This window comes from Ursus americanus, chromosome 14, assembly GCF_024610735.1.
Source record: "Ursus americanus isolate L20-20 chromosome 14, mUrsAme1.1.p, whole genome shotgun sequence".
NCBI lineage: Eukaryota > Metazoa > Chordata > Mammalia > Carnivora > Ursidae > Ursus > Ursus americanus.
In genome coordinates, this window is record NC_142140.1 from 41,438,513 (window position 1) to 41,463,100 (window position 24,588).

Genomic DNA, 24,588 nt, shown 5'->3' on the forward strand with positions numbered 1-24,588 from the left:
TCTCAGCAATGCCTTCCCCCGACTCCTTTCTTCCAGGTCCCTCTCGAACTAATAGAGAAGTTGTGAGACCTGAGTCCTGATTTTTGTGATCCTGCGAAGCTCAAAATCTAATTCTGATTTCGTAGGACACTTTTTAGCTTCCAAAGTGCTTTCCACTGCATTATCTGCTTTAACGAATTATCAACCCAGATAAGGAAAAGTGATAAGAAGTGCAATAACTGTGATAAGAGACAGAAGATGAGCGTGGGAGGTCCCCCAGACACCACCTCCCGTTGAACCAGGGGTGAGAGGTGAAGGAGGAGGCGAGCCGGTGAGCAGGCCCCCGAGGGCAGCGCAGCCGGGGCGAAGGCAGGATAGCGCTGGACAGAATTGTTCACCCACAGGCTCTGGTTCCTAAGACCCCTGCCCACCACGGTCCCCACCGACACGGAGCCGGGAACTGGAGCTTCTCTGAGACAGGTCCTCTGCAAGGCGACAGAAGCCTCGCTCTGAGTGTGGCCGGGAGCACCGAGCACTTTGTGATGCACGAGTCTGTAGGGAGTTGGAAGCCTGTCCCCCGCGGGATTTATCTTCAAGGACCTCATTTAAAATCGTGATTTGCAAAAGATAAGAGTTGCGAAACTGGAAGGCCCAAGCTTGTGTCTCTCTGGCCTGACCTTTTCTCCTTAGGAATCTGATCCCTCTCCCATTACCTTCGGATCAGCTGTTCCTGCTTGGTGGGGATGGGATGCCAGTTAGCGAGCTGCCCTGGATTCCACCTGCATTTTCACCGGCCTTCTCGGTCATTCTCCGAAGAAAAATGAGAACGAGGAAGATTCTCCGGCAGAGCCGTGGACGAGATTATTTTGAGCAAGGACTTTTTGGGGTCTTTACAGACACTAAGAACGAGGCTGCTGAGCCCAGTCACATCTGGCCAAGCACGTTTCTACGGTTTCAAGGCTACAGCTTGGGAAGGGCAGCTCTCTGGCCCAGCCCCGAGGCTGCCTTCGTGGAGGAGGGGTCGCGCTGAAGTGATCGCGGGAGGGGACCCCTTGCCACTCGTCCTCCGAGTCGTGGGTGAGTGAGTGAGACCACGGGTGCCGGGCGCAGTGCCGTGACGCTCTGGGACTGGAGGATGGCCGGTGACCAGCAGGGAGCACAGCACCCAGCAGGCTGCTGCCTGGCAGCTGGTGATGCCAGCAGTAGGACCGAAGGGCCCCCACTGTTTGGCCAGGACCCGGGCCAATAGCCTGCTGGCTGTGCGTCCCGGGGCCTGACCCTCTCCTGCCCACTGAGGTCTCGCATGGTGTTAGGGGGTGATTCAGGTTTGCGCTGGGGGCAGGTGGGGGTGAGGACTGGACGGACAGGTGGGAGAGTCCAGAGTTGAGCCCCGGCCGTGCGTCTGCCAGGTCTTGTGGCCTTGGAAACTCCTTCTGTTCTCCGGTGAGATGAAGGGTTTCAAGGTCGTCTCCAGCCTGAAGACACAGCGGTTTTTCCAGGGAGGGTTCTTAACCCGAGGTTAAGAACAGGCTTCAGGGGGTCTGTGAAGGCCTGGTATGGACATGCCTACGTGCATTTCTTTCTGAATAGAGGCCACAGCTTCCTTAAATCCGCAAAGAGCACAGTGACAATGACACAGAGCATGCTTTCCAAGCCAAGGACTGTTTTCCTTCTATGTGCATAACTCACATCCAGGCCTCACATCTGCGCTCCGGTGCACAGAGAGGGTAAGTGATTTGCGCTGGGTCACACAGTGGGCACCGGGGCCCTAAAGGCCAAGCTCTCAACCATGATGTTACATGAGGGTAGGGAATGACCCTTCCCAAGGGGATCCGACAAAACCCCTCTCCCAAGAGAGAGGTGTGTCTCCTTGTCATCTTTCTAGGCATATGTACATATATATGTAGATGTAAGATGTGTGGCTTTTTAGATGTAAATGAAATGTTACGCGTGCGTGCTTCAGCTTTAAGAACTTTCCACGTCTGTACACACAGATTTATGCTCTGCTTGTAACAGGTGCAGAGCGTGCACATAGGATATACTGTACTTTAATTGTTCCCTTCTTTATAAGCATTTAGATTGTGTCCAGACTGTTGCTCTTATGAATTATGTCCCCTTATAGGCACATCTTTACACACACGTGCAATTCTTTCAATGGGATAAAGTCAAAGTATAGCCCACTAAAGTCGGGGGCAATCCAGCCCGGGCGTCCTGACAAAGGCTCTAGGAGCTTACGTTCTCACCGCAAACTTCTGAGTGGGCCTGCTTTTATAACTCAAAAAATACGTGTTTGGGGACACTTCGGTATTTTGCATCAAAATTTTACAGTCCCACCAAAGCAATCAAAAGAGTGTATAAATATACAGGCATAAAGGTGATCTTTACAGAGATGGTAAAGAACTAGAAACTGACGGAAAACCCAGCAAAAGGTAACTGGTTAGAAATTCCTGGATCCTCCATCCTGTGTGTGAGGTGAGGGTGCTGGGAGAGCCCCAGTGTTGGGAGGATGTGTTTAAGGCCCATGTAGCTCACCCTCGAGGCTGTGCTCAGCCTCACCAAATCCCAGAGCCTGGGTCTCTCCCTGCACTTGCCCAGGGCCCCCTCTGCTAAGATGGCAATTCCATCTGGATCCTGCACCAGCCATCTGGAGACCCCGGCTGGGCTGGGGCTCAGGGAGATGAAGCCTCGTGGGGGTTCAATCTAGCTTTGGGAACTGTGGATCCCCACAGGGTAGGAACGAGCCGAGCATCAGACTCACTGGCAGTAGGAGAAGCACCTGTCCTATTTTGATGCCCTTCCTCGGGCTTTGCTGCAGCAACATGGTGGGCAGTTGGTGAAAGGAGCCCGCAAGCCCCAAATCCCCAGGAGAAAGGCTGTACAGCTTGCCAGAAGCCTCGCAACAGCATGGCTCATGTCTGCCTCCTACATTACTATAAACCGCAAAGAGTTTGGGACAGGTGCAGATTACTTTTATAATTAAAAAAAAAAAAAAAGGAAGTAGGAAAAAAATGCAATAGGCATGGAAAGAAAGCCTTGACCCTGAGAACACATAAATGAAAACAAACAAACAAAAAACAAACCCTCACATAGTCTGTGAGGTTCTAACTTAAAATATTTGGGGAGGAGAGAGGGTGTTAGGAACTTACATAATTTGTCTTTATTCCGTTTGTTGCAAGGCCAAGGGGAGGTGAGTAGGAGCGGACCAACTGCCCACAGGAGCCTGGGCTTCCCCTGTGCCGAGGAATAAAGAGAAAGCAAGTCCCACCGCACAGTCTGGGGAAGGCACCGGCGTGACGAGGTGGGTCGGTTGGTCGGGTTGTCCTGAAGAATTCTAAAGGCAGCATGGGATCCTGGGAAGTTGGTGATGTGAATGTGTTCTCCTGCCTTCCTCATCCTCTTGATGCATTTTCAGACTAACACTCCTACCCTAAAGGCTGTCTGAAGCCTGGAGTTCTCCTGAGACCCGCAAGGGAGGGCATGGATACGGGGTTTCCTTCCCCAAGCTTCCAGGTGGACGCAGTGGGCCAGAAGCCGAGGGGAAGGCTTGCCTCTCCTCTAGGCGTGAGGCAAAGTCCAAGCTGGCCACCCTATCCTTCCCCGAAGAAGGCAGACTGTCCGCTGCCTGGAGTGGGGGGGGCCCTGGAGGGGCCACTGCATCTCACCCACCTTTGGGGAGCCAGAGGGGTCTGCACCAACAGACTGACTTCCTCCAGGACCTCACAGCTAGGACAGCGGTCCCTGGTCCTCATGCTCGGGGGGCTCTTCGCATCCCCTCTGCAGACGGCCACAGTTTGCCAGCCCGTTTCCAGCAAACCTACAAATACAGGAACCTGGGAGAACGACAGACTGCAGAGGAAAGGAAATCATAGAAGCCACTTGCCAGCAGACCTCCTTCTAGTGCATGTGCCAGGACGCAGCTTAAGGAGTCTGTGTGGAGTCGGAGAAGCCTCAGCGTGGATGCAGAGCGGTCCAAGTGCCAGTGCTTTGAGCGATGGGCACCAGAGGGCTGGGACCCTGGGTTCGGGGGCAAGAACAGCATCCTGACCTCGCTCTGAGAAGAGGGGAGAAAGTGTAAAATGGACAGAAAATTCCAGTGAGAGAAGTTAGGGCCACGAAGGTGATGAGTTTGGGAGACGCCCAGTAAGCAGAAAAAGTAAGCAGCCTCAGAAACCAGGCAGGGAACAGGAAGGAAAAAAGCCTTGAGAAACATTGTTTCATTCTGTCTGAAAACCCAGAGAACACCGTCAGGTTGGGGAACTCCGGGGAGAGGGTGGAGAAAGCGGACGGCATCTGCTCCGTGGTCCTGGGCTGAAAGTGGGAGTCTGTCTTGCACGTAGCTCCGACATGCTTCGAGAAGCAGGAGAAGTCGGGGCCGCCGAGATTCTGGAGCCAGGCCATCAGCCGTCCTGATTCATTGGTAAGTAACTGACAAGGGACGTGATGCTCTCTAGGCCTCATGGCCAGCGAGGGACGGAAGGCACACAAACCCTTCTTCTGACTTCTCTGGGTTTCCTTCCACCTCTGTGTTCCTTGTGGTGGGAGGCTCAGTCCTGGGCATTACGGAGCCTGCAGTCATGCTGTGCGCTGTCCCGCGTCCAGTTCCTCCTCTTACCCGTGCAATACTCCTCGTTCCATGTTGGCGAGCTCACTAATTTTATGTGTGGCCTTTGCCTCTTAAAGACTGGTTTTCTGTGCATGGAAGATAAAGGCCAGCCAGCAGATTTACCAAGGACCACTGCTCTGCCAGGCTCCTTCCACCTGTTTTTCTCATTCTCATGCATGTCCTGCCAGGAAGGGATTTTTTAAATCTTTTTTTTGCAGGTGAAAGTGTTACAGGATTTTTGGTCCCTTAACGCCCGCGGTTCCTGGTCATGCTGCTTCGGAGAATGAAGAGGTAGACCAGACAGAATGGTGGGCAGCAAAGCAAAGTTTATCGAGCAACAGTATAAAGCTCCCGGAGAGGGAGGGGACCCGAGAGCGTTGCTGTTTCGACGTTCAAATCTAGGGGTTTTACAAGCTCTTTCGAGGACCTATCTTGAGCACCCTGAGTGTGGGTCCCTGTGGATTGGCTGCTAAGATGTGCCAATCAGGGCTTTGATCACGCACCTGTCTGCCTCTCGGGTTCTTGTTCCCGTGTTGCTGGACTTCTGGGCTGACATCTGGAGACCAACCCTCAACCTGGGGTAGTGACTGATGTTTTATGGCTAATTGTTTTGTTTCAGGATGTTTTGCAAAAGTCACTCCTGCAGAGGCTGCCAGACAGATGCTATGGTGGCCTTGTCGAAGCTGTGAAGCAGGATGCTAGGGCGGCTTTGTCTCAGCTGTCCCGGCTTTTTTGCTTTCTTGTTGGGGACCTTGGCCCCGACTCCCTAAGTGTCCAATTAACTCCTAACAAAAGCAGCAGCACAGGCATGATGTCCTGAATGCCGTCTGAAGCCGGGACAGAACTGAGTCCCCAAGGCCAGGCTCGCCCTCCTCTCCAGACAGCGGACTTCCTGACTCCTCGCCTTGTGCCTGGTCTGGGCCTCTGGGCCTTTCCTGGGTCCAGCTGGACTTGGCAGCTGCTTGGTCATCGCTGTATTGTAATGAGAGCAGCTGCCGGATATGTAATGTGGTGACGCTGTGTGTGACCTTGGGCCGCCCGCCTCCTGGCTTCCCCACGCTTAGGGCTCCGGTGGGGGTCAGCAGCTCTAACACTACTTTATCATGTAGGGGAATAAACAATTGGAAGCCTGATTGAAGAAGTAAAGCTCTGTAAACATGGAACCTTGAAAATATAACCATCTAAGTCAGGGCTCCTTCACTTCTGTTTCAACAAAGGTTTGCCCGTCCCGTACTAGGTGCTTGGCATGTTTCTAGATGCAGCACACAAAATACAAGACCTCAGCCCTCATGAACTGGTGGAGTCCTGGTGGAGGCACACAGACAACCAGAGCGTGGTGATTTTCTGTAGCTGACCCACACTAGGACAAAGACAAGACCCTGGGATGGACGGTGTCTCAGGGGAGTGACCTTCGTGCAGTCAGGGGTCTCTGAAAAGATAACAGCTGGGTGGGGCCCCAAATGGTGAGGAAGGGTCCTCGCGGAGGGGCCCCCCACACGCATCAGAGTGGGCAGCCCACAGCCAAGGTGCTGAGTTCAGGGGAGGTGCCTCTGGGGTCGGGGAGCGCCATGCCAGACAGCCGGCTGCTCCCCCTGTCTCCAGCTGCAAGGAGAGGCCCACTGCGTATCCCTGGGACCAGCCTGGTTGACAGGAACCAGGAGTCAGGCCAGGCGTCCACCCTCACCTCAGAGAAGAACAAACCCCCCTCCCTGCTGGGGCTGCTGGCTCGGGCAGGTGCACACAGTGCTTTTCCGCAAGAGCCGCTAAAAGTGAGAGAGCCCTGAAAGAGGGAAATCATCTCTCGGCTCTTAGTCCAAATCTCTACTGAGGTGGAAGCCGAACACAGAAAAGACCACGGGGTCAGCTGCAGCCTGGGTCCGACGGGCCACCTCCGGCCACGCCACATGCCCTGCCGTGGATTGGCGCTGAAGGGTGCTGGGCACTGGGTGAGCGGCCCTGACGGGTCAAGTCACTGAACGCTGCTGTGTGTGTCCAACTCTGAAATGTTTTGCCCAAACAACTGCAAGAGAATACATAAATAAAGGGGAGGGGAAAAAAAGAAAAGAGAAACTCTCCTAATAATCCAATTATTATGAGAATCTCTTCTGCCGCTTTCCTAAAAGCATTGCTTTAGAAGCAGGGCGCGGTCAGCGCTGCGCAGTGGTGGGGCGAGGGCCGTTCAGCGCAGGCACGGTGGCAGGGAGGCGGGAACAGGGTGGGAAGAGGCTGGGGATGCCTGGGAAGCCTAGGGTTAGACCTCCCTTTCATTCCCTTTCAGAGCATTGACTGAGCACCACTTGCATACCCGCCCATGCCCTCATTCCCCCTTCCAGCAACAAGCACGGGCCATTAACGGGCTTTGCTAGTGCAGGGCGGGGCAGAGCCTTGCTTTCAGGCCCGGAGTCCAAAACCACTGTGCTGGGAAAAAGACCAACATTTGGGCGGGCCAGCTCTTGGCAGCCTGAGAAGGTGTGTCTGCGGTTCTCTGCTCTCCTTCATCTCCTTAAAGACCCTTCTTTCTTTCCACTGCTCTTCCCAGAAGAGGCCGGACCCAAGAAGGAGGGTTGTCTCCCCGTGTGCCAGGGAAGGACTCCTTTGCTTTCCTTCAGGTCCAAAGGGGAAACGAGCCCTTCAGTAAAAATTGTCGGAGCTGTTCCATGATCTCCGGGAGCACGTATGGGTGAGCGTACGCGTGTGTACGCACGTGTGTATATACGGATCTATTTATGGCCATGTCTCAGCGGGTGGTTAGGACAACGAGTGAGAGAACCCACCCCCGTGATTGGCAGAAGCCAGGGGAAGAGCCACATCCGTTTCAAAGAACCTCAATCAACTCTGCCCAGCAGGCAGTTTCAAGGAAGGAGGCTGGGGACTGGGAATGTGGCCCTATGCGGGAGGACGGTCACATGGGTCCTAACCTGCCTGCTGAGTGTGGTTGCGGCTCTGGAGACCTCGCGCACCGGGCGGCTGTACTGCCCCTCCCGGGAAGCCGTATAATGCGCGGCGGAATTCCTAACCGGCTCTAAGGGCTGCTCCAGGTGACTTCGGCCCCGAAGAGGATGAACTTCCACATTTTCCAGGCTGGAGGGAAAGACAGGGCTCAGGCAGGAAGGTGTCACCCAGTTGCTGTCACCCAATGCTTCCTACGTGGGGCTTCTAGGGGCTCATGGAGTTGCAAAGTTATTGGTCATTATTGGTCATTATTGCCCTGTGTGGACTTCCCTCCTCCTCCCCGCGCCCGGAAGGGGAGGTGCCTTGGACTTGGGGAGATAGAGGCTCTTGGGGAGGCTGTGCTGGGCAGACAGAATTGGCTCCGGGTCCAGGTCTGGGTGCTGTTTGCTGTTGGCAACAGTGAGTGGGGAGAGGGGCAGGGTCTCGGGCAGATGACCTAACTGAGGCCATCTTGTATCCTGTGAGGTTGTCCACATTTCTAACCGATGTGTTTGCACAACTTGTGGTCCCGGGACGCCCTTTGGAGGCGGAAACAGCTTTTATCCGCATACCTCCAAGTACTACAAAGAAATCAACGTCTTGCCTTTAACAATACCGAATGAGATTTGGGTTTTCTTTTCAGAGCATCCACTATGTTTTGGTGGGCTGGCCTGGTAAATCCAGAAAGTTGGTTTGACTTTTTTGAAGATAAAATCCTACAATAACGATTGTCAAATTTCTGATTGACATTGATTACCTGCTGATTTATGTAGCCGGTAGTCCTTGCTTTTATTTTTTCTTCCCCAATTAAAAAAGAAACCCGAATGATTTGGGATTAGGTAACTTCTCGCTTTCAGTGCTGGTGCTGGTCTCTGCGAGGAGGTCTCCCTGTGTGTGACGGGGACAATCTGTGCAGAGAATTTACATCATACACTCAGAAACAACTGTGCCACTTAGACAAGTGCTGTGCCACTTCAGAGAAGAATTGAGCTCCCTCTTCTGCTTCAGTGCTGGTGCTGGTCTCTGCGAGGAGGTCTCCCTGTGTGTGACGGGGACAATCTGTGCAGAGAAATTACATCATACACTCAGAAACAACTGTGCCACTTAGACAAGTGCTGTGCCACTTCAGAGAAGAATTGAGCTCCCTCTTCTGCTCTCATCTCTCCATTTTTTCCCCCTTTTTTCAGATGGCAGTTGATCCAGCAGGCTAAGCTGGCCAAGTCTGCAAGGAAGCTCAGAGATTCCTGGAGGCGACCAGAATCGGAAAGGGCTCTCTCCTCCGACAAAGTGCCAGGTCATGCTGAGGACGCCTTTGGCCAAATGGCATTCTGTCTTGTTCTTCTTTTCCTTATCATCTTCCCTCCAAGGAGTGGATGTAGGAAATGGTCCCAAGAAGTGCTAATTGTCTTGTAAGTGTAGCTGTTCAAAGAAAAGATAAGGAAGGGCTCCTTGCTTGCCTTCCCCCCCTCTTCTTCCTTCCCTCCCTCTCTTCGTCTGTCTTTCCTTCCTCCATGCAAAGCTCTAGGGAGCAGCTCTAGGGTCCCCCCTCCCCCGGTTGGCACATAGGTGCTGAGGATGCTCATGGACCGGTGAGGGGGACAGACATGAAAACAAATCCGCATGATGGAGTGTTATGGAATCTCTGAGAGCGGCCTGTTGGGGCTGGGGTTCAGCTCCTAGAGTGGTCCATCCTGTGGGGGTGGGGGTGGGGTGGGAGGGATAAGAAAATTGGGAGTGGGGGGAGCCCCAGGTCACATTTCACCTCCCAGATGTAAGATGCTGGAATTACACAGGGCCAGCCCCTCCGCCAAGAGTGGGGGGGCGGTGTTACATTTTTAAAGTTCATGACCACTTCTTAAGGCCTATCAAAATCTGTGCCAGCTTTTAGGATGTGGACTTTGTCCTTGCTCTGCTCCTTGACCGGCCCGGCCCGTGAGGTTGCCGGTCCTGGGGTGGTCAGTGGGGTCAGGATGCTTTGCTATTGTGTGTCAAGGGCAGCCTCTAGTGACCAAATTGGGGTTCACATCCGTTCCCTCCTGACTTCTCTGCCATGGCTTCTGGAAGCTTCCTCCACCTTTAATTCTTCTCAGGGGTTGTTCCTTCTTCTTCCATCTGGTCCTTGGATGCTCATCAGGGCTGCCCTTGGCCCTTTCCTTAGCAAAGAGTCGGTGGTGTGCCTCGTCCTTGAGCTTCCCTGCCCTGCATTGGCTCTGATGCTGCCCTCCCAGGGCCTTCCCTTTCTCTCCTGTTGGCTTCTTTAAGAAACAGGCTTAGTCTTTCATGCCTTTTTAAAAAAAGATTTATTTATTTATTTTAGAGAGTGAGAGAGAGTGGGGGGAGGGGTGGAGGGAGAGGGTGGGAGAAAATCAAGCAGACTCTGCATTGAGGGCAGTGCCCGACAAGGGACTCCATCTCACGGCCCTGAGATCATGACCTGAGCCAAAAGCAAGAGTCCAACGCTTAACTGACTGCGACACTCAGGTGCCTCCCCCCGTTTTTTTAATCAAAGGAATACATGTGTCTAGTTTACAAAATCAATACAGCTGGATACTCTTCCGATGCTGGTACAGACAACGTAGCACCAAATGATTTGTTAGTTTTGGAAATTTTTTCAAGTGAAGCTTTGAAAAAAAAGAAAAGTAGCTCCAAGCCCACGCAGTGAGGTCTCCCGTACCTGTGTTCTTCCTGCCCGAAGGCGCCTGGAGAGCCCCTGCCGGCCCTTCTACCGCCCTGCGAGGGAAGGGGACGAGGACTGGCACCCTCGCTGGGGGGGCACTCAGGATGGGAGGTCTTCTTGCAGCAAAAGTGTGGGGTCGTGACACTCCCTGAAGTCCCCCCTCCCTATTTTTCTTGTCTTGTTTTTGATTGTTTTAGGACCTTGTTGCAGGGAGAGAGAGATCCCTAGAGAATGTTGGCTAAGAATTGGGACTAGCTCACGGTCCCTGATGAATGTCTAAGCTGTGAACGTAAGGAAGCAATTACCCATCAATTGTGTGATGATTTGCTGAACATTGTCAGCTAAGTCCCGAGGTGAAATGATACGTGCACGGTTCCATAAAATAACATAAGGCAGAAGGATAAGTAATTATGGGCCACAGAACCACAGTAGGGAAGAAGCAATTATTTGCTGTGACGGAAGCAGCTAGACCCGTGTGCGTGTGTGTGTGTGTGTGTGTGTGTGTGTGAGTGTGCGTGTGCACTCATGCGTGAAGGCGGTGGGGAGCAGGGACCTACCGGGGAAGCAGAACTTCCTGGGGGGATAAATCAGGAGTGTTGGCTCACAGCTGCATCTTGTTGGGAATTGCCCTCGAAGGGAACCACCTAGAACGAAGATGCTTCCCCTGCAGGACAGAACATTTAACGATCGGCTGCTGTGGAGGGTCCAAAGCCCAGGTGATTCCCTGGAGAAGATCTTGGTCCTCCCTGCCCAACTAGACGGTCAATGGGCGAATACTGCAGCCATAGCCGAGAAGGGCATGGCGGTCAGGGGCGCAGACCTCAGGGGTGAGGGTCTCATTGCTCCACCAAGGTGAACTATATAATGCGGCAGCCGTGCTAGCTCGGGGTGAGGGAATGTTAGACCGGGTGGAGGAGGAAGGAGAGGACTGTTGTTATCAGCTGTGCCCCAAGGTCCATCGTGGTGTTGGAGACTGCAGCCCGTTCCACTACTCTTTTTGTTCAAGTTCCCGGCAATCCTGGAGGAAGTGGAATCCACAGAGGGAAGGCTGATTGCGATGGACACCTGGATCCCCTCCCTGGGACCGTGACATTACTCCCCAGATGCTGGGTGCATCGGCAGGAACTGTCCTCATCACACGGGCACTCTGCTTGGAGGAGCCTATAAGTCTTTCGAAGGTAGGATCTATGCCTTTTGCACCCCCTGGAGCACCGTTTCCCAAAATGTACATGTGGTTCGGGATTTTAGGTGGTGCACAGGTGACCATAATTACGTGCCTCATTATTGCTTTTACATTTCAGGCCCTGTGTACGTTATCCAGGACTTCAAAATTTGCTTTGGACAGGTAAAAAGCATTTTAGAAAATGAGTTGATGGCCAATCGGAACATGAAAAGATGCTCAAATCACTCATCATTGGGGAAATGAACATCAAAACCACAGGGAGATACTACGCCGCACCCACGAAAAAATGGCTATTCTTAAAAAATCAAAACAAAATGAAACCCAGGCAGCAACAAGTGTTGCTGAGGATGTGGAGAAACTGGAACGGTCATGCACTGCGGGTGGGAACAGGACATGGTGAAGCCACTGTGAGAAACAGGGTGGTGTGGTTCTCCACAAAATCAAAGCAGGCGATTGCTCTATGATCCCACAATTCCCTTGTGAGGAGATACACAAAAGAACGGAAAGCAGGGACGCACCAGGTATCTGTACGCCAATGTTCACAGCACCTTGTTCACAGTCGCTAGAAAGGGGAAACAAACCCAAATGTCCACCGATTTTTGGATAACATACATACACACCACGGAATACTGCTCCACCTTGAGATGGAATGAAGTTCTGACCCACGCCCCAACATGGATGAGCCTGGAAGGCATTATGCTAAGCGAAATATGCCAGGCATATGTATGGCTCCACTTCCGGAGGTATCTGGAAGAGTCAAATTCAGGGACACAAAAAGTAGATTCAACTCCCAGGGGCTGAGTACGTGGAGGGGAATGGGGAGTTAGTCTTTAACGGGTAAACTTTCAATTTGGGAAGATGAAAAAGTTCTGGAGAGAGATGGTGGGAATGGTTGCCCAGCAACGTGGACATACCCAATGCCATGGAACCGTGTAGTTAAAAATGGTTGCGATGCGGGAGCCTGGGTGGCTCAGTCGTTAAGTGTCTGCCTTCGACTCAGGTCATGATCCCAGGGTCCTGGGATCGAGCCCCGCATCGGGCTCCCTGCTTTGCTGGGAGCCTGCTTCTTCCTCTCCCACTCCCCCTGCTTGTGTTCCCTCTCTTGCTGGCTGTCTCTCTCTGTCAAGTAAATAAATAAAATCTTTAAAAAAATGGTTGGAATGCTAACTTTCCTGTTATGTGTATTTTCCCACAATAAAAAAATAAGTTGATATAAAAAAAATTGAGTACAGATGATGTGGCCCAAACTGAGGTGGCATGTGAATGCCCACGTTTGGAACATACTGTCCCAGCCTCACCTGCAGTGTGGCTACAAGGTTATTTGCATGCAAATGAGAAGCCTTTTTCAATGTTCTGAAGTTGCTTTTTCCTTTTATTAACTTCCAGTTCTGGGCAAAACCCACTCTGGTAAACAGGCAGGTAGAAAGGGAAGAATTGTGACATTTGCTGAGAATTTTTGTACTCGTGCTCTATTTTAGTTTATGGACTTCTTAACAACTCTGTGGTGTAGGGACCCACCCCGGTTCACAGCCTGGGAAACTGGGTCGCCCCCAGCCTTCCTTCCACACTGGGCAGCCCACCCCCATGCTCTGAGCTCTCCGGGATGCACCTTTGGAATTTCACATCAGCAGGGCATTAATCTGGAGAAACAGGCATTGGGGACCAAGTGGTACCTAACTGATGGAAGTAAATGTTGTCCTTCACAGCAGAGAACACGCACGAAAGCCAGAAACAACACTGGGTCTGCGCTCTTGGCTCTTCCAGTTACTTCAGTTTCGAGCCTGAAGTAGTCCTGCTTTCCCCAGGAAAACAGATGCGATCCACCCTCCCCGTGGAAAACACAAAGTGCAGAGGGGAAAAACCCCACCGCCGCAAAGCACTTGTCACAGCCCAGCCCAGATATAACCACAGGTCGCGTTTTGGTCACTAAATTTCCCACTTTTACTGGGCATACTCACATACACAATGTAGTTTTAAAATACACAGTTTTATCACCTGGTTTACAAGCAAATATCTTGTGAACATTTTCTCTTTTGCAACAGTTAAAATACTTGCAAGGTGTGGAGAAAACATAATTTATTAAGTTCTCTTGTTGGGGAAGTTTGGATAGAATTTTTTTTCCAAGGAAGACTTCATTCTCTTCTGAATGCCTTGAGAAAAAAAGGGGTGTCCTTGTCTTTTACAGCTTTCTGTAGAGGATAGAAACTTGACTCTTGGGAACCCTCCTACACTGTTGGTGGGAATGCAGGCTGGTGTAGCCACTCTGGAAAACAGTATGGAGGTTCCTCGATAAGTTGAAAATAGAGCTACCCTATGACCCAGCAATTGCCCTACTGGGTATTTACCCCAAAGATACAAATGTAGTGATTTGAAGGGGCACCTGGACCCCAATGTTTATAGCAGCAATGTCCACAATAGCCCAACTATGGAAAGAGCTCAGATGTCCATCAACAGATGAATGGATAAAGAAGATGCAGTGTGTGTACACACACACACACACACACACACACACACACACACGCACACACACTGGAATATCACTCAGCCATCAAAAATCGAAATCTTGCCATTTGCAAAGACGTGGATGGAACTAGAGGGTATTATGCTAAGCAAAATAAGTCAATCAGAGAAAGACAATTATATGATCTCACTGATACGTGGAATTTAAGAAACAAGGCAGAGGATCATAGCAGAAGAGAGGAAAAAATGAAACAAGATGAAACCAGAGATAGAGACAAACCATAAGAGACTCTTGATCATATGAAACAAACTGAGGGTTGCTGGAGGGGAAGGGAGTAGAGGGTTGGGGTGACTGGGTGATGGGCATTGGGGAGGGTATGTGTTGTGAGTGCTGTGTATTGTGCAAGACTGAGGAATCACAGACCTGTACCCTTGAAACAAATAATACATGTTGCCCCATATCAGGCTCCTCCGCTATGAGCCTGCTTCTTCCTCTCCCACTCCCCCTGCTTGTGTTCCCTCTCTCACTGGCTGTCTCTATCTCTGTCAGATAAATAAATGAAATCTTTTAAAAAAAAATACATGTTAATTAATTGAATTTAAATTAAAAAAAAAACTTGCCTTTCAACTTGGCTTTTTAACTTGCCCATCTAATCATCAACCAAGTAATTTATTTTATTTTTCCCAGTCTCTCTCCCATTTGCTTCTTTTCTACCCAGTCTCCCTGGCACACGCGCGCACACACACACACACACTTCCAACACTTGAGCATCTAGTCCCTCACCTCCAGAATCTGCCCTCTACCCTCTTGTCTGCTCTTTACAGATCGTTCCTTTCCGTTCCTTTCAAAGATGAGGTCTTAATTGATTTTGGTCAACTCTACTCAAAGCTTTAGCCTCAGTTCCACATCAGGAGTAGACTTGAATAATCTGAAGATCTAATTCAATTGTTTAAGGAAAATAATAAAAAACCCTTGGTAGAGATACGTGTATCAAGAAACAGATTTTGGTCACACTGCAGATATGGTTGACTTTTTATTTTTTTTAGATTTTATTTATTTATTTTAGAGCGAGATAGAAAGAGCACGAGTGGTGGGGAGAGGTAGATGGAGGGAGAAGCAGGCTCCCCGTGGAGCAGGGAGCCTGACGTGGGGGCCTGATCCCAGAACCCTGGGATCATGACCTGAGCCAAAGGCGAACACTTAACCCACTGAGCCACGCAGGTGCCCCTGTGGCTGACTTTTTTTTAAGAAGTTTTTTGGAGAGGGCAGAGGAAAGTAGTTGGTACTTGATGAAAATGTTAGGGACCATGATGAAAATCCATTCGCCATTTCAAGGCAGCTAACAAACGATCGTCTCTCAGTTAGGACACTGGAGTGACAGGCTTTACAGGTGATGAAACTCGCAGGACAAATACTGCATATGCAAGTGTCCATTAACAGTAACTTTGCAGAGCGAGGCAGATGCCAGCTAGTGAAAGAGTGGTGCCAGAAGCCGGTGTTAATTCTGGAGTCCTGGAAACCAGGAAGTGCTCATCCATCACGTGGCCATCTGAAAGGTAGGGACCCTTGGTCATTAAAGGAAATCCCTCCAGCAGTTTATCCTGCCCACACAGCACATCAATACCCACCCCAAAATCGGTTGGGACTCAACATTTGATGAGCACGCTAACGGGACCAAGAGTACCGATCACACAGAATTCAAACTCCCCTGAGAAAAGACTCTTTCAGCAAACGTCACCACGGGGCCTAGTGTGAACTTGGGTTTTCCCCGGACACGCGCACTCACACCAGGACATCTACCCCAGCCGGTGACACCCTTGATGGCAGGGGTGCTGTAAGACTTGCTTAGGTGTTGATGAGAAGGACACAGCACATTTTGGGCCCCAAGTTCCAGGAAGAAAACACGGTCTCCACCGCTGCGGTCATCCCATTCACACTTACCCAAACGCCTCTCCTGGGCCTGACAGCCAGGATGCAAGGGGAAAAGCCACAGTCCCCGTGTGGGGCAGGGCTCCCATCTTATACTCAAGTGAAGCATCTGCTTTCATTTAGATTCCGGACTTGACCGTGTACAATTTCGAACACCCAAGAGCACCTCCTGGTGTGCAAGAGGCCAAACTCTTTCTTGTTTGTTTTCCTTAGTAGAAGTTCACACTAGAACATGTCAAGTAGCCTTGACATCACTCTTCAGCTGGAAGGTGACATTTCCGAGGCAGTAAATATGAGGGACGCCAGCATGACCATCCCGGCTGGAACCCTCGATGCTTTTACAAGCAGCCCTTCAGCTGCCAGGATCTAGCAAGCCGTGGGGTGAGAGGAGAGACCCCCCTCACCAAGTGGCCACAGGCAACTAAGGAACTTGAGAGGACAAAAGAGGGGACTAGGGCTTACCGCAGCCCGGGAGGAACGTCTGCTGGAAGCAGTGGAGCTGGCCACGCCAGCACTTACACAGGGAGCATCTCCTGGGCAGCCAGGTGTCATGGGGCACAGAGCCACAGCTCCTGGGAAGAGGGAGCAGAGAAGGCGGTGCATCTGGATTTCAACTCCTGCCTCTTTTCCTCTCCGCCCACCCCTCCCCCTTTGATGACTCACTCTTTGCGGGAATCGTGCTCACAGTTGCGGCCATAGAAGGAGGGGGGGCAGGCACAGAAGGACCCCAGCATACAGGTGCCCCCATTCAGACAGCACGTTCTGTTTAACTCCTTACCTGAAACGTGAGGAGAGGTGGCTGAGAGGGTGGGGGGACCGAAAAGCTAAGCTCCTGGGAGCAAAGGTGAATACAGTGCTTAGGGCTTGGGCTCCCCAGTGCTCCGAGATGTCTCACTCTTATGAACCGCACGGAGCAGCACTCTTGCTTTTTAGGGTGGCTCTGCTCCCTGAGCCTCTGAGCAGAGAAAGCTTTTTCACGCGCAGGCTCTGGGGGGGAATCCCAGAGCCCCGGGAATCCGGAGGGAAACTGCCTGCGTCCCGGGGAGGTCAAGTACACACTGCCGGTCTGGCCTCCAGAACCAAGCCCAGTCCAACCATCCGCCCAGCTCCAAAATCAGCTTGCCAACCCAGGAGAAAAACATCAGGGAGAGAGGAAACAGGAAGGACCAGGACGGTGACAGCACACGGAAGACCCAAGGCAGGTGGGTCTTACTGTCCTGGATTCCTAAGGATGGCACAAACTGGGAAGACCGGTGACGGATTGCAGGCTCCTCCTGAGACGGAATGCTGTCATCTCTCAAGGGCGTCTCTCTCCTCCCAAGTTCACGGTGGCCCAACCCTTAATGACAAAAATCAACGGGTGGGTTCAGGATTTCGGGCCCTGTGAAAATTGCTGCTGACCAAAATAACAAAAAGTGTCTCACCAGCAACGAATTCCAGTTCAAACGCTTTGGAAATGGCCACAATCAAAATCACACTGGGAAGACGAAATCGGACGCCCGTTAGCAAAACATGGCAAATAAAACCCTGTGAGTTAAGAGTTAACGCCTGGTTTTTCCGAGTTAACACCGGTTCCTCCCAGCCCAAGGACAAGACCCCAGACCACCAGGGAGAAAATCCTAGAGCCCTACCTTTCTTTCTCTTTCCTTTCTTTTTAAATGGCTAATTCATGTAACAACATCAAGAAAAAGGGTGAGAATAAAAATCACCTAAAAGCCAATTCTTTTCAAAATGTATCATGACTTCTTCGGCTCTGTCCCCCTAGACACGTAATTTTAAGTAGGCGTAAATCTTTCAGCTTTGATTTCACAGAACACGTATTCTCCTGCCCTTAGATTTCATATAAGAATTTTATAAAGACTGCATGACATTCTGTATAACCAATGAATCACATTTTACAAATGATTTCATTTAAACCAGTCATTTAAAAGATTTTCAGGTTAAAACAACCTCCCCCCCCCATGACTCTTCACGGTTTTGCAAATACTGAATCTATGCCTTTAAACTTCTCAGAAGCAGATTTTTAATCGGGTCGTCGATATTGATCTTTTCTTACCCAAGAGAGGAAAACGCTAGTCATCTCCCAGGCCGCGCCATTAACCCGATTGAAAATGTTAAAAGCCAACAGCAAAGCTGGACGGAACTCTTAAGTGTGAAGTTCCGGATGTTTCAGGAAAAAACAGCATCCCTGCTGGTAGCTCTTTTTAAAGTTGTGCAAGATGAGGCCACACGACAGAGAGGCGTAGAACATTACTTCTGAAGCTGGCAAGCTCTAGTCATCAGAAGTCACATTCAAGATGAGTTCATACCTGCAGGAGAAGCGCTCCATCTTTCCGCGGCCCATAGCTCCTAACAAGTTAGGGGGAAGAAAGGTCAGCATGGCTTTCCTTCATGGTCGTTGCTAAAACCCCCAAAGGAAAACATTCATTTCCTGAAGTGAAAATGGGAATTTAGAAAGAAGAGTATCCCAGATGAGAAATAACGCTTTCCCCAGAAGGTCTTAGGAGAAGCAGGAGCCAGGATGTCTGGGAGACTGGGGGCTCATCACCGAGCCGGGTCCTAAGGAATGCTTTGACCTTAGCCGGGGAGCCAGCCGGGCGGGGGCCTCTCCTTCCTCCACAGCCAGGCAGGCGGTGGGGAGGGCGCGCAGGTGGGCGCGGAGGCGGAGACCCACGCCCATCGCCAGGAACAGCCTCTCCCGAGCGGAGGTGAGGGTGGTGAAGCCCTGGGACGAAGTGGGATGGAAAAGGCGGGGTCTTGTTCAACCGGTTAACTAGCCCTAATGTCTCTATCATTAGTTGCCTCTTAAAAAAAAAATCAGATTTACTTGTAAAAAAAAAAAAAAAAGGTAAATCAATTGTTCTGTCCAGTTGATGATTCCAGATTGGAGGAGTGGTGGAAAGTGATTGCTTTTTTTTTTTTTTTAGGATTTTATTTATTTATTTGCGAGAGGGAGTGAGAGAGAGAGAGATGTATGCAGGAGCAGGGGGGAGGGGCGGAGGCAGAGGGAGAAGGAGGCTCCCCACTAGGCTGGGAGCCCAATGGGGGGCTTGATCCCAAGACCCTGGGATCATGACCTGAGTGGAAGGCAGATGCTTAATGACTGAGCCACCCAGGTGCCCCGAAAGTGATTGCTTTAATGGGGAAATCCTCAACACCACAGTTGGGTTTCTTCTCCAGGAGTTTGATACTTTATTGCCAAGTTTACTTGAAATTTGCTTTCATCTTTGTTTTTCCCCAAAATAGGCGTGTTGAGCCCGGTGCTTGGCCCTTGGTGTCCTCAGGTGGTGGAACTGGGTGTGTCTCCACCAGCGGGAGGAGAAAGACCGGGAAGTTTTCCGAGGGGAAGTTCAGGGTCGCCAGGGGGACTTCGGGGTTCCCGACTCCCTGCGAGTGAGTACGTTTCAGGCGGGCCCGAAATGCAAGTGGCGTCTCTGTCTGGCCCCCCCCATGACACCGGAATTAACCCCCGATTCCGGCTCCTGTGTCACCCCTACGAGTGGTTATTTGGTGGTTCCTGGGAGCCCCCCAAGGCTGCCGCTGGAGAGGTGCGTCCCTGAGCCGGAGTCCCTAACTAAGGTCTCGGTGCTCCCAATGATGTAATTTGCCCGAAGTCGTGAGCAGTTCGAGATATCATTTAGTTCCAATTTCTAAAGGAAAAGCCTGGCGTTCACCCAATCTGCAGGGCACATGGGTGTGAAGCTTTTCTGTGCTATTTTCACCCATCTCTGTCCATCCAGGTCACACCGTGGCGGAAAGGAAGGGGCAGCATCCGGCCCACCCACCGGCCACAGGTGCTGAGAGGAGCCCTTCATTGCTTCCACACCTGCATCTTGTGGGAATTCAATGTAAAATAATTTCCGCCGGGGAGTAGGGCCCCATCAGAGCAATGGCGGGGTGCAGCCCATTTGCTGGACTATAGCAGCCGCGGGCTGTTGGGTTTCCGCTGAGCTTCAGCTCCCGGTGTGGCCTTTTGACTTGTTAAACACTTCAGGTGGCATGCTGGGTTGCATCGGGAACAGGGGGAGCTTAGCTGGAAGCTCTGGAAGCTGGATGTGGGGGAGGGCAGTGTACAGGAGCTGGCCCTGTACCAGCCCCGAGAACTGCAAGGAAGCAGAGTGCAAAGAAAGTACAGTACAGGTAGGTCTCCCGTTACCGCGCTTTGCTGCCTTGCGCTCCGCAGACGCTGTGTTTTTGTTTGTTTTTTGTACAAATTGAAGGTTTGTGTCAATCCTGTGCTGGCCCGTGGTTCCCGTCTTTCTCCCTCTCCTCGGGAGGGAGCTAGAAATGATGAAGCTTAGTGAGGAAGGCATGTCCAAAGCTGAGACAGGCTGCGAGCGGAGCCTCCTGGGCCAAACAGTTAGCCAAGCTGCGAATGCAAAGGCAAAGTTCTGGAAGGAAATGAAAAGTGGGACTCCAGTGGACACACAATGATAAGGACAAACAGCTTTATTGCTGAGAGGGAGAAAGTCTTTCCAGCCAGCACATGCCTAGCACTGGAATTGCGTGGCTGAAGCATGGACACGTCCAGATCATTTCCCAAGAAGGCTGTACCAGTCTCTACATACCCCCCACTTCTGCTCCCCCACCCCACGTCCCTCTCCTAACCAGCTGGCTGCAAAAAGCCTCTTAATTTTTTACTAATTCTGTATGTAAAAATAGTATCTCATTCTTTGGATTTATACTGTTGCCCGGGGTTGGTTGGATGCTGTATTTCTCTCTCCATGAGGGGGCAGGAAGGTCTTAGAGGGAACGTGCACTGGCTTCTTTTTTTGCCATTTGCTCTGGGGAGCCCTTCCCTGGCTTCTGATTAGCACAGAGCCCCTTGCCGGTGCCCACCGCGGGAGTTCACCTTATCTCATCAACACTGTATTGTAAAGTGCTTGTTTTCCTGTCTTTCACCTGCCCTTCCCCCTCTGCCTTCTCCCCCCAGACTAGGAGGTCCAAAAACCAAGTGTGCCAGAATTTTGGCTTCCCCAGCCTCCCGTGCTGTGTCTGCCTGTGGTAATCTGACTCCATCTGCCCCAACCCTGGCTGATGGAAATGTCGTTTTAGCCTCCGTTTCTCAAAGGCGGAGGTGGGGGGGGGGTTGGAGGTGGGGGGGTGGGGGTGGACAAGGGCTCAAGGTCTTTGAGAGGCACCACAGGAAAACAACCCGCTTTCCCTATCGAGAGCCAGGAAATACAACAAAGTGCCCCTCCCCCCAACAATCAGGGAGAGAAAAAGAAATCCCAAGTGCTCCAGACCTCCCCGATTTGGGGCAATTTCTTCAGGAGAGTTCGCCATCTCGAAGGCAAGATAATCTTGATGCACTGACTGGAAAAGTCTTGTGGCTATGGTTTAGAATTCTTTCCCACCAACACCCTTCCTCGAATCAAATTCAACAAATACTGACTGGCTACTCTATGCTGAGCGCAGGGGGGGAGACAGGGATCTCCAATATTGGGTCTCCTGCTGCCTCACCGCCCCCTCCTTCTGCCGTAAGACAAGCCCAGAAATCGATGCCAAGTGCCATTTTACTTTATCAGAACACTGCTGATGGGGAGGGAGCGGTCACTTCCCGGGGCCCCACGGACCGAGTCAAGGCTCAGTGGCTGGCAACCCGCAGAGAGCGGGTTTCACAGACCTGGATATTCTCATTTAAGAGTACTTAAGTGGACTTGGTATGTGATTGCATCCGGGCATTCTTCACAGCTCTTAATGGTTTTGAAATGGATTTAGAGCAAGTGGAAGTCCAAGGCTGAAATGCAAATCCCAAGTCCTATCAGAAATCAATGACAGTGAGGCTTCCTGTTTGCAATCGGCCCCTGGGAAACTTTGAAGTGTGCCCCACTCTGGAGACAGCCGAGCCCGGCTGCCCTTCTGATCTAAGACCCCTGCGATTATCAGTGGATGTTGTGTTAACCCAGTGAGTTTGTGAGAATTTGTTACCCAGCAATATGGACTCAATGCAAACACTTTGGAACTCTTTTTTTTTAATTGAGGTATAACAGGCACTCATAAAAATGTACAAATAACAAGGGCTGTAGGTTAATAAATTATTCCAAAGTACCACGTAATCACTACCCAGGTCAAGAATAAGAATATTACTAGAACCCCAGAATTCCCCCCCCCCTTCCCCAAAGCTGACTGCTTTTCTCATTGCTAATCCCATAGACCGGTTTCTCCGGGGTTTGGAACTTTATCTAATCCCAAGTGTGTGTGAATGTCTGCTTCCTTCTGCTCCACGTTATGCTGGGGGGAGCTATGCGTGGTGTTTGTAGAAGTTTGCTCTTACTCACTGCTCTGTGGTGTCCGTTGCATTGAATCTACACAAAGACTCAGCCCCTAAAAGATCATGGGAAAGATCATTCTTACTTTATTGCTCTCCATGCCATTTTTCAACAGCAATCATTTGTTCATGTGTTGTGAGGGTTTGTTTGAATGTCTTATTCTGCTGCCTTATTCTGTTTGGTTAGTCTCCTTGTCTCTTCTTGTACAATAAACACACACACACACACACACACACATTATTCACCAACAACCTGATTCTACGGGCAGACAATCTAGAAGACTCTAGAGTTTAACTATGGGGCTTGAGAAGTGTTCTGAGCTTAATTAGTGTTGTCCCCAAATTTACATGTTGAAGTCCTCACCCCTAGAACCTCAGAAATGACTGCTGGAGATAGGGCCCTTGATGAGGTAGTTCAGGTGAGCTCATGTGGGTGGGCCCTAATCCAATAGGACGGGCATCTTTAGGAGAAGAGGAGATTAGGCCCCAGGTGTGCGTGCGGCCCAGGGAAGACCAGGTGAGGACCCAGGGAGGAGACGCCCACCTGCAAGCCAAGAAGAGAGGCCTCAGAAGAAACCACACCTGCTGACACCTTGACCCTGGACCTCTAGCCGCCGCTGCCCCCCCCTCCCCCCGCCGCACTGTGAGAAAAGAAATGTCTGTTGTTGAAGCCCCGCCGTCTCTGGGATTTGCTCTGGCAGCCCCAGCAGACTTACATCATCAGTACCTTTCACAAGAGTACTGGATGCAAGGTCAACCATGAGAAGTCTGCCACCTGGAAGAGGGCCCCCCGCTCAGCCCTGCTGGCAACTTGATCCTGGACTTGCAGCTTCCAGAGCTGTGAGAAGTAGATTTCTGTTGTTTATAAGCCACCCCGTGTACGGTACTTTATAGAAGAGCAGCCCGAACGGACGGAGACAGGATGGGAACAGGCTCACTGCTGACAAATCAGACAGCGAAAGGCCACAAGGGGGATTCATCGGAAAGACAGCGCGGGACCCTGAGCAGACTAGCTTGCCCAGAACGGGATCCTTCTGGCTAGAGCAAGGCTACAGCGAGTTCAAGATTTTTATAACAGGGGACAAAATGGCATTTCCCCCCCATCTCGATTTCTGGGTATGTATTTGCCTTTCTCCTTATCCACTCCTGAAAATCACCAGGTCGGAAATCCATTGTCTGATTTCATCTCTAGATAAGCCGTTCAGCTGTTCCGAGCCGGTTTTCCCCAGAGCTCTATACAGGCTCAGGTGTAGTTTGATCAAGGTTTGTCCCTGATGGGGACTTTGTTTATGAAGCATTTTTTTGTAGGCGCTCCTTGTGTCCACGTTCCAGGTCACACTGTGCCAGACTGATGCCAATATCCAAGGCCATGCTTCTTTTTTTTTTTTTTTAAGATTTTATTTATTTATTTGACAGAGATAGAGACAGCCAGCGAGAGAGGGAACACAAGCAGGGGGAGTGGGAGAGGAAGAAGCAGGCTCATAGCGGAGGAGCCTGATGTGGGGCTCGAGCCCATAACGCCGGGATCACGCCCTGAACCGAAGGCAGACGCTTAACCGCTGTGCCACTCAGGCGCCCCCAAGGCCATGCTTCTCGGAGTTTTTCAACAACTAGGTTGAGGGCGGGTGGAAGGGGGAAGGTGAGTGCATACCCCGGGGCACATTTAACCTGCTTTAAAATGCTTACTAAGCCTCCGCTTCAGTAGCCTGCATTATCCTCCTGCAATGGGAATATGAACACCTGCCCCCCAGAGATGCTCTACCATAGGCTTCTTGCATTTTGTAAGATATCTTATATCTTTATTAGATAACCGTCTACTATAGTTCTCGCACATTTAGGCATTTTAAAAAGGATTTTATTTATTTATTTGACGGAGAGAGCGAGCACAAGGAGGGGGAGCAGCAGAGGGAGAGGGAGAAGCAGGCTGCCTGCTGAGGGACCCTGGGATCATGACCTGAGCCAAAGCAGATGCTTAACCAACTGAGCTATCCAGGTATGTGTGTTTTTTGGTTTTTTGTTTTGTTTTGACTTTGTGTGTGTGTTTCATTTTAATCTTACAAAGATAGTACCAAAATTTAAAAAAAAGAAAAAATAAACAAAAGTAGCTCCATCTCCAATTGAACCAGCACACAAGAAGAGCTTCCAATGGGAATTTTAAGATTGGCATTCTTGATCGTGACAGTTTGGCTGAGTGGGAATGACCGAAGCTTCCCTGGGTTTCCTAATACAGCCGAGTTATCGGCAAAATTGTCCTCCAGGGGGCGCCGGTGAGCATCATGTCCAGACTGCCCGGGGGACCGCAGGGTTGTGTGGTCCGCGTCCAGGATACAGATGACACTACTCCCAGCGGCGGACCTGGCACAGATCAGCGTTCTGGCCTCCTGCAGTTGAATAACTGTACTGGGGAAGAGGTTTGGCCGCCTCCCAGAGAAAAACTAACTGCATGAAAGTCTTGGAGAGGCGCCACATTCTGATCCTGTGCTCTTAGCCGTCTTGGTGGCCCTTCTTGGTGGTGAGGGGAGCAGCCGTCAGGATGGCCCACTGGGGTCACCCA

General features: G+C 51.0%; 1 protein-coding gene and 1 long non-coding RNA gene across 5 annotated transcripts; one reads left to right on the forward strand and one right to left on the reverse strand.

Moving 5' to 3' along the window:
* Nucleotides 1-684: 684 nt before the first annotated feature.
* On the forward strand, nt 685-12,494 carry LOC123780054 (uncharacterized). Of its 4 annotated transcripts, XR_015726688.1 has the most exons (6): nt 686-1,706; nt 3,156-4,396; nt 8,701-8,922; nt 10,388-10,479; nt 11,197-11,368; nt 11,492-12,494. It is a non-coding gene; the product is annotated as an uncharacterized LOC123780054 (long non-coding RNA). The 4 variants fall into 4 exon arrangements; XR_006776315.2 differs by having other exon boundaries at nt 685-1,706; nt 10,388-11,368; XR_006776316.2 differs by having other exon boundaries at nt 685-1,056; nt 10,388-11,368.
* Nucleotides 12,495-15,233: 2,739 nt separating this feature from the next.
* On the reverse strand, nt 15,234-18,107 carry CRIPTO (cripto, EGF-CFC family member). The gene is made up of 6 exons (XM_045778367.2): nt 18,073-18,107; nt 17,188-17,240; nt 16,977-17,102; nt 16,427-16,541; nt 16,226-16,335; nt 15,234-15,383 (listed from the first exon to the last, which is right to left on the reverse strand). The coding sequence occupies exons 1-6, from the start codon at nt 18,105-18,107 to the stop codon at nt 15,268-15,270; spliced, it is 555 nt and encodes a 184-aa protein (XP_045634323.2). The 3' UTR covers nt 15,234-15,267.
* Nucleotides 18,108-24,588: the final 6,481 nt, after the last annotated feature.

Excerpts from the sequence above, each read along its gene's own strand:
- CRIPTO (XM_045778367.2), bottom strand. The coding sequence starts at position 18,107 with ATGGGCCGCGGAAAGATGGAGCGCTTCTCCTGCAG. Across the intron at positions 17,103-17,187 it reads TGAACTGGAATTCGTTGCTG|GGTTGGGCCACCGTGAACTT; the intron begins GTGAGACACTTT and ends TTTGTCATTAAG. Across the intron at positions 16,542-16,976 it reads ATCCTTAGGAATCCAGGACA|GTAAGGAGTTAAACAGAACG; the intron begins GTAAGACCCACC and ends CTCACGTTTCAG.